Genomic DNA, 10,402 nt, shown 5'->3' on the forward strand with positions numbered 1-10,402 from the left:
ATGAAGGTTGATTTCTTAAAATTTTGCTATTCTAAGATTGATGCTTCTTCTTGTCATGGAAAGTTAGAAAATGTGAAGACAAAGTTGCATGAGCTCTTTGAAGAATATGCAAGCAACACTCGTGCATCAAGTATATCTTCTCACTTAATGAGTAATTTGCCTAAGCAAGTTGGAGGTGCAGCTAAACCCAGGGGATCAAAGATCTTTAGTGTAAGTTTTGTGTCTTTTCTTCATCTTATAATATGAGAATTTATGTTACTTTATTTATGTTTTGATAATTGTTTTTTTTTCTATGTATTTAAAAATTGTAGGAGTTCAAAATGTTTCAAAATGAAACAATTTCTATTGCTGGAAAGTTTGAGTTGGATGTTTATTTAGATGAGGCAAAGCTTGATTATGAAGTGTTTGAAGACTTGGATGTGCTTAATTATTGGAAGGACAATGCTAAGCGCTTTCCTAATCTTTCTATTATGGCACAAGATGTATTGAGCATTCCGATTATTACAGTAGCATCAGAGTTTGCTTTTAGTATTGGGGGTTATGTTCTCACGAAGTTTAAAAGTTCCCTCCGTCATGAAAAAGTTCAAATGCTTGTCTGCACGAAAAATTGGTTGCATGGTTTTTCTTTAGCTGCTGATGATATTGTTTATTTTATATATTTCAATGTCTTTAATCTTTACTTGTTAAATTAATAATTTTAGTTAAAATTGAAACTCACTATATCTTTTTCTTTTATGGCAATGAATATTAGATGATAATGATTCATACCTTGAAACATCATTGCTGTCCAAACAAGATTCAAATATTTTGATTGAGAATGAAGATTAAGAAGGACATAAATTAGTCTTGAAGTTTATAAATATTTGATTATGTATTTATGTTAATGGGATTATAGTTTGTGTTAAATAATGAAATTTTATTTATGTTTGATGTAATTTATTTGCTTATATTATGTTTGGTGTAATTTATTTGTTTGTAACATGTTTTTATTATTTAATTTATGGATTAAATCATGACATAATTTTATTGATAGAGAATAAAATGATTTTTTTTTTAAAAAAAGAAATATGCTGGCCCAGCTCGGTTCATAGGCTAGCAAAAAGTGGGCTGAGTTGGAAGTTTGATAACCTATATAAAAAAATGGACTAGTCTGACCCAATCCATATTTTCTCAACTTACAAGAGTTTGGGTCGAGCTGAATCGAGTCGACCCATATTGACAGGTCTAGTAACAATCATGGTTGTCTCCTCAAGATCAAAGAACAATTCTAAACTTCACCCTCCTCTAAATTATTAATAAGTGAAAATTAAACATATATGATTGTGAATAAAATCCTATCAAAACCTAACCCATTAATAAAACGGATATAAATTGATACACCAAAGAATTTTAATTTAACGGTGAGTGCATATATTCTCAACTTCAAATAATCAAGTTTAATATATATTTTTTAATTTTGAAAATATGATATAGTAACAGTCAACCTAAATAAATGAAATTGGAAAATTCTTGGGAAAAAAGGGAATAACCTTTAAATTTGTATGATCAAGATAATGGAATCTAATCTTAGTATTAGATTAGATAATAGATTAGGAAGGCCAAAAAAAGAGAAAAAGGAATAAAAGGGGATGCTGGGCGGACAAGGCATGCCTTGCCCGGGTGACTAACAAGTACCAAGGGATAATTTTCCGACTATAAATACCAAAAACCCTGTCTCTGCAGAGCCCTCTCTTCGCTCCCCAGTCTCGCGCCTCTTCAAGATCCACAAAAACCCTAGGAAGCGCCAAACAACCAACAAAGGGAGGTGAGAGAAAAGAGCAAAGAAGCCATTTAAATTGAAAGACCAAAAAAAAAAAAAATCAGGAAAAAAGAAAAGGCACTCTCTTCTCTCTCACCTCTCTTTTCTGCGATCCAAATCTAAAATCTCAGGTAAATAACCTCGTTTCTTAACTAAGTTTCCACTTCATTTCTCTCTCTTTTTTGTTTTATTTTTCTTTTGCTTAGATCAAGGATAAATGTTCAGTTTCTAGAAAAAAAATGCTTAAATTTTCTTAAGAATATGGATGTCATAAATTTTAACTGTAAGCAAAGTGTTTATCAGTGGGATCCGTAAGGTTCTGTTTGCTTTCACAGAAAATTCTTCCTGGAATTCTTTTTTAGGATATGCTCCATTTAATAGACCTAAACTTTCTGTATTCAGTAGAAATGAAAGTTAGAATCTTTCGCGGTTATTTCTGAAAAAAAAATTATGCCTTTAGACGTGAAATTTGGTTTGGGGTTTTTGTTTGAGTAAATGGTTGCATGAAATTAGGGTTAGAGATTTTCATTAGTGATTTGAATTAGGGTTTCGTTGTTTTGCAGGTAGCAAATCGGCAATGGCATCTACAGAACAACAAGTCCCAGCTGGAATTACAGCTCCTACTGCTGATGTTGTATGTTTCGCCCCCTCTTTTTTGGATCTTACAGTAATATTGCATTTAAAGTTAAGCTTTGATCTCTAATTGTTGGTGATTTTAGGTTGGTAATGCCTTTGTTCATCAATACTACCTTATCTTACATCAATCGCCTGCGTTGGTTCATCGATTTTACCATGATAGCAGCAAACTTGGTCGCCCTGAAGAAAATGGTGTCATGAATATTACAACAACAATGCAAGTGAGTTTTCTCTGTCTGTCTCTCACATACATTTGTTTTTTTCTTGGGTCAGACTTTCTAAATGAGTGTATCTCATGTCAATTACGTTTTTAGTATAATTTCTTTATTCATTTGTTTTTTTAATCCAAATTTTTTTATTGAAAACCATGTGCTCTTCCCTTTTTAAAGCTATATGTCTTAGTAAATCAAGGTTTACTTTGTTTCTAATGTGAAAAATCTAGCAACAAGATGGATTTTTATTGAAATAGAACAGGTTATGGAACCAATTTTTTCCTTCTATTTTTATATGGTTGGTTGTATTGTAGCCTAGAACTTGTGTTGAGTCATATGCTCTTGACATAATATCTAAATAACTATATAGGAGTTTGAAATGGTAGAGTTGAAATTGTGATGCTTTATTCTCTGGAACAGGCCATCAATGAGAAGATACTTTCACTTGGTTATGGAGAATTTACGGCAGAGATAACAACTGTAGATGCACAAGACTCTCACAACGGGGGAGTCCTTGTTCATGTGACTGGGTATTTAACTGGAAAGGACAAAGTGAAGCGGAAATTTACTCAGAGTTTCTTCTTGGCACCACAAGACAAGGGCTATTTTGTTTTAAATGATGTGTTTAGATATGTTGATGATGCCGAACATCAAAGTGGGAGCCAGGATCGAGTTGATGATAGTAAAGCTTCATTTACTCCTGAGCAGGGTAATCGGAAACCTGAACTGCCTTCTGAAATACAGAATTATAATGATGTTCTCCAATTTTTGTAAATGTTTGTCTGCAGATCCTTCTCCTGTGCCAGAGAATCACATTGTTTTGCAACCAGCTGCATCACCAGAAGAAGCTAATGGGCCAGAAGTGTACAATCCTTCTGAGAATGGAGATGGTTCTATTGAAGAAGATGAAGCACCAGTGGCTGAAGTTGTTGATGAGATGCCTGATGATTCGCAGATGGTTGCTGATTATAACTCCAAAATTGAAGAAGTGCCAAAGAAATCATATGCATCTATTGTAAGTACCATTCTGCTGCGCATTAGGCTTCTAATGTGTTATTTTTACATTAACATTGCTGGTTTTAAGGTGATAGATTTAGCCTCATCTATTATTGCTCTAGGTGAAGGTTATGAAGGAGAATGCGGTTTCCTTATCAGCACCTACACATTCCCCTGTGAAGTCTGCAGTTAAGAGCCATGAGCAACTAGGGACTGCTGCACCACCTACTGCTCCAGCTCCAGCATCTGATGCACAGATTTCCAGCAACATTGTTGCAGAAAATGGGAATAATCAAGATGCAGAAGGTATTTATGCTTTTTGGCATTCTTTCTTGTTCTTCAAATCATTAGCTTGCAATTTATCTGTTATCTGCTTTCTTAATGAATATTTATTTATTTATTTTTGTATTGCTTGCCTGTGCATCTAATTTACTTATATATTCCTTTGATTGTGGACAGCTGAGGGTCCATCCATCTATGTCAAAGGTCTGCCCTTGAATGCCACGCCTAGCATGCTGGAGAATGAGTTTAAGAAGTTTGGACCTATTAAGAGCGGTGGTATTCAAGTTCGAAGCCAGAAGGTACATGTCGACTCATTTTTCAATGTGTTCAATTATGATTGTATATTTAATTAATATTTTCTTGGTATTTCACGACAGGGATTCTGTTTTGGTTTTGTTGAATTTGAAGTGGCAAGTGCTGTGCAAGGTGCTATAGAGGTAGTTATTGGTTTTGTTTTTCCCTTTTTTGCTGTGATGAACTTTTTATTGTTGTCCATTATAATGCATTTAATTACATAATTAGAGGTCTGTCATCATGGCATTGGGTGCACTAAGTTCTACAATTCAGAACTTGCTTTTGACCAAGCATAAAGGTTTTACTTCTGCTCATATCAGTGCTTAGAATCTCTCATAAATTTCTCAACTGAAATTATTATGACGTCTAGATTCTAAGTGAACTTTCTGTTACTATGTTAGAGAATGGAGTTGTATGATTCACTAGGGATGAGGAAGAGGTGATAGTATTATATTGTTCATAGATGAATGTGTGAGTGGACAATAGGATGTTCTAGCAGAAGACTAGTGCTGAAGTTGATGTGAAGTTCCTGGTGAATTGTATGACTGCAAAACTGCTGATCTGGCAACCTTTCGACTTAGATAACTTGTTCAACCTAGTCCTTTAATTACTTTTAAAAATATGCAAAGTTGTGCAGAGAATGGTGATCCATGCCTTCATATGCCAGATTAAAAGCTTGGATGTGGAACAGCTGTGGTAGTTAAGGAGACATGGAAGACTAGATTGTGGAACTAACACAGGTGTAGAGGTCTTGAAGGGGTTAAGGAGCCTGTATGGTGTTACATTGTGGGAATAAGTGGCTGCTTCTTACTTGGCCTACTTATCACAAGACAGGTAGTAGGTTTCAAGTAGTAGGATATAAATTCAATTGAAGGTTGACAGAAGCTTAATGGAACATTAAGGAAATATTGGAGTTATCTAAATGCTTGGGAAAATGGCTGCAAGATTTTTAGGAATTTTTGAACCATTATTCCCTACTGAAACTTGTGAATTCTTTTTTAATGTAGCATTTACTTGTAAGTTGGATACATGCTTTATGTGGCATGTTTCAGTGGTCCTATCAAATAACTTGCTACTAGACCTTGATGGTAAATTATGTAAGATTTGCCAAACCCTTCATTCATTCCAGTTGCTTCTTATATTCTGTCCCTGTGGTGGACCTTTGCAGTAACTTTTCATATATCTTACATAATATTAGGATCATTAAAACTTTGCAGTGGTCACCAGTACTCTCTTTAATTTTGACTTGTGCATTTTGAGGCCCCATTGTGGTCTTATTCATCAAGTATTGAAGTTTATCTAATCTATTTTTGTTAAAAATTGTGTTCTGTTCAGTTTTGGTAGTGTACATTGACTCTAATGATGCATTTTTCATGGAGTTATTAATTTGTATACAGAATCATCAAATGGTTTTAGTGGTATTTTCGATGTAGTATTGGTTTCTCCTTTTATTTTTAATTAATTAATTTTAGGTGATGCCTATGAAGTTTAGCCTTAATTATCTTTGCTGTCAGTATAATAATTTAGGTGCATTCAATAGTTACTTTTACATTTGTTTTTGCATTAAAGAAAACAAAACTTACGTCAATTGTTTTTAATTTTCATTCTCCTCCTGTGGTTGGTTTGGAATTTAACTTAAGTCATAATTTGATTTTTGATGTGCCTCTCCTAAAAATTTGGGAGGGGTGTGATATTACAGGTTTTTATTTATGTACCAGCATTAGATATTCTTTTCCAGCTGCATTTATTAATTTCTTTTATGCCTTCTCTTTTGATAAAATATCTTTCAGGCTTCACCTATTAGTATTGATGGACGTAAAGCAGTTGTTGAAGAAAAGCGGTCTACATCTCGAGGCAAGTTGCTTTTATTGTTAACTTTACTCAAAGTTTATAGTAAGTGATCTACATGATTTGGTAAGAGATAATAGTATATTGAGTTATTGACTGGGGTATGAGGTCTTTCACTTGGGTAAATTGTACAAGCCACTTTATGGTTGTTAGAGGAGCTAATAATAAGTTCTCTCACGATGTGATGTTTGGTTGTTGATCTGGTCCAGATTCTAGAGTTTAGTTGGGAATTCGGGCTTTAAGACATTTGTAGATATATTTTGCATGTTACAAGACTGTTGTCCATTTGCAGGGAACAAAGGACGGTCTTCTTCTGGTGCTGGGGCTGGATACAGAAATGAGGGAGGAAGAGGGCGTGGAAACTATGGTAGCGGCAGGGGCTATAACCGGGGTGAATTTGGTAATCGGGCGGAGTTTGGAAACAGGAGCAACAATCGAGGGGGATATTCCAGCCGTGGAGGTGATGGACATCAGAGGGGTGAGCACATGGGGAGTAATGGTGGCCGTGTGAATCGAGCTGGTGGGTTAACTGTGAATGCAGCAGCCAAGAATGTGGCACCAAGGGTATCTGCCCCTGCTTGAAGAAGTGAAGGTGGAAGATGTTTGGGGAGTGGGAGAAGGATAACTTTCTGTTTGTAGTCGGTAGCAATTTATGAAATTGTTGCATAGCATTTAGAGAAAAGCAATGGATGCTTTGCAGAGGAGCTTGTCTGAGATTTGTTTAGGGTTTTCTCTTTGCCCTTTAGTGCATTGTCTTTTTTTTTTTTTTTAATTTATATTTTTATAATACATACTGAAAGGTTTTGGGTGGATAGTAGATTATATTGTTGTTCAGCATACTACTTATTATGGTTAGGCTTCTGGGGCATTCCATTTTGGGTAATCTGCTTTGAATTCATGGGTTTTGGGACAAAAGAGACGTTTGCAACAAAAAATGATATAAAGAGGGATTTGCAGTTTTTATCAAAACGCGTCATTTGCCGTTCTGTGTCCAATTTGTTCTCCGTTCCAGATTGCTGTACGATCTAAAGCTTTGATGTTTAGTAGTTCGATTGCGGCTAATTGTTGAATCCTAGAGTTAAAACAATGTTTCTAACTATCTCATAGTTTTCATCAAAAGGAGCGGTAACAATTCAAAAAGCAATTTTCAGCTGGCACACTGCTTAAAACAACTTTGATCGTTCTGATTGCAGCATAATTTAGCAGTTGAACATCTGCCCAATAATTTAATTGCGACACCTTTTGTATGAACAAAAAAGGAAGAATTCTAGAATTAACATGACAAAAGTATACTAATGCTTATCTTCTTCCACGCACACTTGATTTTGACGTGTAAGAAAAACTAGCCTTGCAGCATGTTCCCAGTAACCTTGAAACCTTATTTAGACACCGAAATTGCAGGCCTGGACAAACTCCAAATCATAGTCAACATACTTTGTCCAAAGAGGCTTAAACTGGTTCATGGCAATATCAAGCCATGGCTTCATATTCCCATTGAAGTGCACCACAGCAGCATTGCGGATCTCTTCCATGCTAATGCTTGGATTGTAGCCAAGTCCAAGAACATGCCACGACTTGTCTAGCGGTTTCGTGGTAGAGTAAAATGTGATCAAACCAGGAGGCAACGTTCCTAATTTCCATAGGGTCCTGTTTTCATTCTGCAAAACCAGGTATCCACAATGAACACTAACCCAAATACTATGCTGAACAACCAACGACAGAAAACTAAAGAAGAAAAAAAATAAAACCAAAAATTGTTCGTTTTGCAACAACACATTCAAGCTAGGCATCATCTAATAGCATACATAAACCAAGCACCAAAAGTAGCACTAACTAAAGAGTGGCAATCAAAACTCACCAGATTCTGCCAGTAATGATACTCCTCCGTACACTTCTCCCTCCTCCAAGCATCCAAATCAAAGAAATTCATCCCATAAGCCCAAGCACAGGCCTTGGGATTAAACTTCTGCTTAATCAAAGGATGCGAGAAATTCATATACTGCGCGTACCTATGGAAAGACCCAAAACAAGTCTCCACCGCCCCGTTCACTTTCCCATCCATATCAATCTTCCACAACCCAGTCAAATCTTTCTGCACCACAATATCATCATCCAAAAACAATATCCTGTGCAACGTGGGATACATCTCTGGTAAATAAAACCTTAAATGATTCAAAATTGACAAATACTTTGGGTTCCTAAACTTCATATTAGTCGTATCTTTCGTGGCATTCTCAAGTGTGTTCTCAAAGTAAAACTTCTGCAAATTCGCAGATTCTAACTGTCTTAACACCGGAACATAAGAGGAATTCAAAAACTTGTAATCCTCAACCGCCTTAACTTCAATATGAGCCCCATTATAATCTTTCAATTTAAACATAACCTGCATTGCTCCCAGATTCATCTTATCAGTCACCACATGGAAAACGTGTTTCCACGGCTCCTTCGCGTTCTTCGTTGCAGAATTCACCACCACGGATGCAGCAATTACATTATCTGAAAAAATAGCGTAATGATAAAGCTTCGGATCCTCAAATTCTGGAGGAATCGGCTTCCCTTCATCCGTATATTTCTCCGGATGTGCGATCCGTTCCTCCATCAACCTCATTGCCAAACAATGTAAGCTTTTAGGGATCGATTTTGCGGCGATGAGGCTGGAAAAGGCGCCTTGCTTTTTAGCTTTGGTCAGTTGCTCGTTGACCGCGAAGATGGTGTCTTTTAATTTCTGAATCTTGAGCTGGTTATCGAAGGATTCTTTGGCTTCGGAGATCATTTGGCGCGTGGTTTTGATTCGCTCTTTGACTTCTTTCTCGAATTGTCGCAGCACCGACTCGTCGATGGAGAGTGAATCGGTTTCGAAGAGAGCCCGATAAGATGGCTTGTTAATGAGATCCGAGTAGTTTCGAGATAGATCAGCGAAAACCCTAACGAGCTTCGAGTTTTCGAGCTTTAGCTTTCGAGCGTAAGAGGCGTAGGCCAGGACGAGAGAGCGGTGGTCGTCGGCTTGTTTCCGGATCTGATCCAGTCGGGGCTTGAGCGGATCCGATTTGAGTGCCAAAACGGACCTCCTTGTGGATCCAAGTCCGTAGGAACCAGTGGCGAAACCCTAGAAACAAAAAAACGACGCTGTTCAATCAGTCACCATGGCAATGTTCAAAATCCTTTAATCAGCAGAAATGAGAAGAACCAGAAATGAAAAATGGATTAAAAGAATAAAAAAAGGAGTGAAGTTATTGTCAGTTAATAAAAGGGAAAAGTTGGTTAGCACTTACAAAGTTGGTTTGGAGATGAGGGGAGTGAGAGTGGGAAGTGAAGAAGAAAGAGAGAGCAAAGAAGAAACAGATTGCGACTGTAATTGCAGAAGCCAATAATCTAACTGTAAATCCAAAACCACCCAACATTGGCACTCCTCCCCCGCTTCTCGATGATGTACGGTGATTCGCCATTTTTCTGCTCAATCACCGGTGCATCCAACCGAAAAAGAAAAGATACTGATAGCGAAATAATTAAAAGAAAAAAAAAAAAAGATAATTAAGATTCGAGATGATAAGGATTTTGATAATGGCCGGACCGCACCCGCCCTTCCCTTTGTGTGTGTTTTGGGCTCTAACATGGAGATCTTTCAGAGACGGTTTTAACCCAAGGATGAGGTTCACGGGTGATCGACGGCTGTGATTTCGTTTGGTTATTTCGTTGCTAGCTGGGTGCAACTCTGCCACTTGGAATGTGGCGGCAACGCGGGGATCCCGTGTGAACGCTCCCATTTTTACCTATGGTTCCAACTGGATCAATGCCAAACCCACTGACATTGCTTGTTGTAATATTTTTTTTTAATAAAACAACAACATTATTGGAATATGATTAAAAGACTATGAAATTTTCATATTGCAACTTTATAAACCTTATGAATTGAATGTAACATTTTTCCCATTGTTAGTTAAGGGCAAACGAAGAAAGAGGCAGCAAAGGGTCTAATCTAATTTATAAGTGCATAGCCAAGTGTTGGAATCATATATGAGTTTCTTAAATTTATTGTGACATTTAGTGTTTGTTTGATCTTATTTTTTTTCAATTTATCTATTTTTTAAAAGTAAAAGTCAAGTCAAATATAAATTTTAAAAACCTCTTTAAAAAAGTAATTTTTTTTAAAGAATAAAATTTAAAAAAAAACTTCTGAAAAAGCTCTTGTGAGGAGTTTTTTTTTCTTTTTAAAATGTAAGAGATTTTTTTTTATTTCAAAAATATCCTTATCTGTTAAATATAATTACAACATTACTTTATAAAAAAAATACCTTTTATGATAATTTTAACCAAAATTATAATTTATAAAAAAAAT

The 10,402-nt window shown here is 36.1% G+C and overlaps 3 protein-coding genes across 4 annotated transcripts; 2 read left to right on the plus strand and 1 right to left on the minus strand.

Moving 5' to 3' along the window:
• Window positions 1-828, plus strand: LOC148764590 (zinc finger BED domain-containing protein DAYSLEEPER-like). The gene is made up of 3 exons (XM_088806888.1): window positions 1-210; window positions 312-618; window positions 752-828. The coding sequence occupies exons 1-3, from the start codon at window positions 1-3 to the stop codon at window positions 826-828; spliced, it is 594 nt and encodes a 197-aa protein (XP_088663014.1).
• An 898-nt stretch (window positions 829-1,726) lies between these two features.
• Window positions 1,727-7,035, plus strand: LOC18612720 (Nuclear transport factor 2 (NTF2) family protein with RNA binding (RRM-RBD-RNP motifs) domain-containing protein). Of its 2 annotated transcripts, none has more exons than XM_007049630.3 (10): window positions 1,727-1,929; window positions 2,362-2,432; window positions 2,518-2,655; window positions 3,067-3,355; window positions 3,435-3,661; window positions 3,765-3,948; window positions 4,102-4,223; window positions 4,302-4,361; window positions 6,009-6,072; window positions 6,359-7,035. In XM_007049630.3, exons 2-10 carry the CDS (start codon window positions 2,376-2,378, stop codon window positions 6,646-6,648), a joined length of 1,431 nt encoding a protein of 476 aa, XP_007049692.3. In that variant the 5' UTR covers window positions 1,727-1,929; window positions 2,362-2,375; the 3' UTR covers window positions 6,649-7,035. The 2 variants fall into 2 exon arrangements, with proteins under 2 accessions (XP_007049692.3, XP_017981389.2); XM_018125900.2 differs by having other exon boundaries at window positions 3,771-3,948.
• A 194-nt stretch (window positions 7,036-7,229) lies between these two features.
• On the minus strand, window positions 7,230-9,674 carry QUA1 (Nucleotide-diphospho-sugar transferases superfamily protein). Its single transcript, XM_018125891.2, has 3 exons — window positions 9,339-9,674; window positions 7,925-9,172; window positions 7,230-7,724 (listed from the first exon to the last, which is right to left on the minus strand). The coding sequence occupies exons 1-3, from the start codon at window positions 9,510-9,512 to the stop codon at window positions 7,449-7,451; spliced, it is 1,698 nt and encodes a 565-aa protein (XP_017981380.2). The 5' UTR covers window positions 9,513-9,674; the 3' UTR covers window positions 7,230-7,448.
• Between the last annotated feature and the right edge of the window lie 728 nt (window positions 9,675-10,402).

Source organism: Theobroma cacao, chromosome 1 (genome assembly GCF_053813885.1).
Source record: "Theobroma cacao isolate CCN51 chromosome 1, ASM5381388v1, whole genome shotgun sequence".
Lineage (NCBI taxonomy): Eukaryota > Viridiplantae > Streptophyta > Magnoliopsida > Malvales > Malvaceae > Theobroma > Theobroma cacao.

Coding starts and splice junctions, on each gene's coding strand:
- LOC148764590 (XM_088806888.1), top strand. CDS start 1: ATGAAGGTTGATTTCTTAAAATTTTGCTATTCTAAGATTGATGCTTCT. Junction 211..311: donor GGGGATCAAAGATCTTTAGT/GTAAGTTTTGTG, acceptor TAAAAATTGTAG/GAGTTCAAAATGTTTCAAAA. Junction 619..751: donor CACGAAAAATTGGTTGCATG/GTTTTTCTTTAG, acceptor AATGAATATTAG/ATGATAATGATTCATACCTT.
- LOC18612720 (XM_007049630.3), top strand. CDS start 2,376: ATGGCATCTACAGAACAACAAGTCCCAGCTGGAATTACAGCTCCTACT. Junction 2,433..2,517: donor CAGCTCCTACTGCTGATGTT/GTATGTTTCGCC, acceptor TGGTGATTTTAG/GTTGGTAATGCCTTTGTTCA. Junction 2,656..3,066: donor ATATTACAACAACAATGCAA/GTGAGTTTTCTC, acceptor TCTCTGGAACAG/GCCATCAATGAGAAGATACT.
- QUA1 (XM_018125891.2), bottom strand. CDS start 9,512: ATGGCGAATCACCGTACATCATCGAGAAGCGGGGGAGGAGTGCCAATG. Junction 9,173..9,338: donor CTCATCTCCAAACCAACTTT/GTAAGTGCTAAC, acceptor TTTTGTTTCTAG/GGTTTCGCCACTGGTTCCTA. Junction 7,725..7,924: donor ATCATTACTGGCAGAATCTG/GTGAGTTTTGAT, acceptor CTGGTTTTGCAG/AATGAAAACAGGACCCTATG.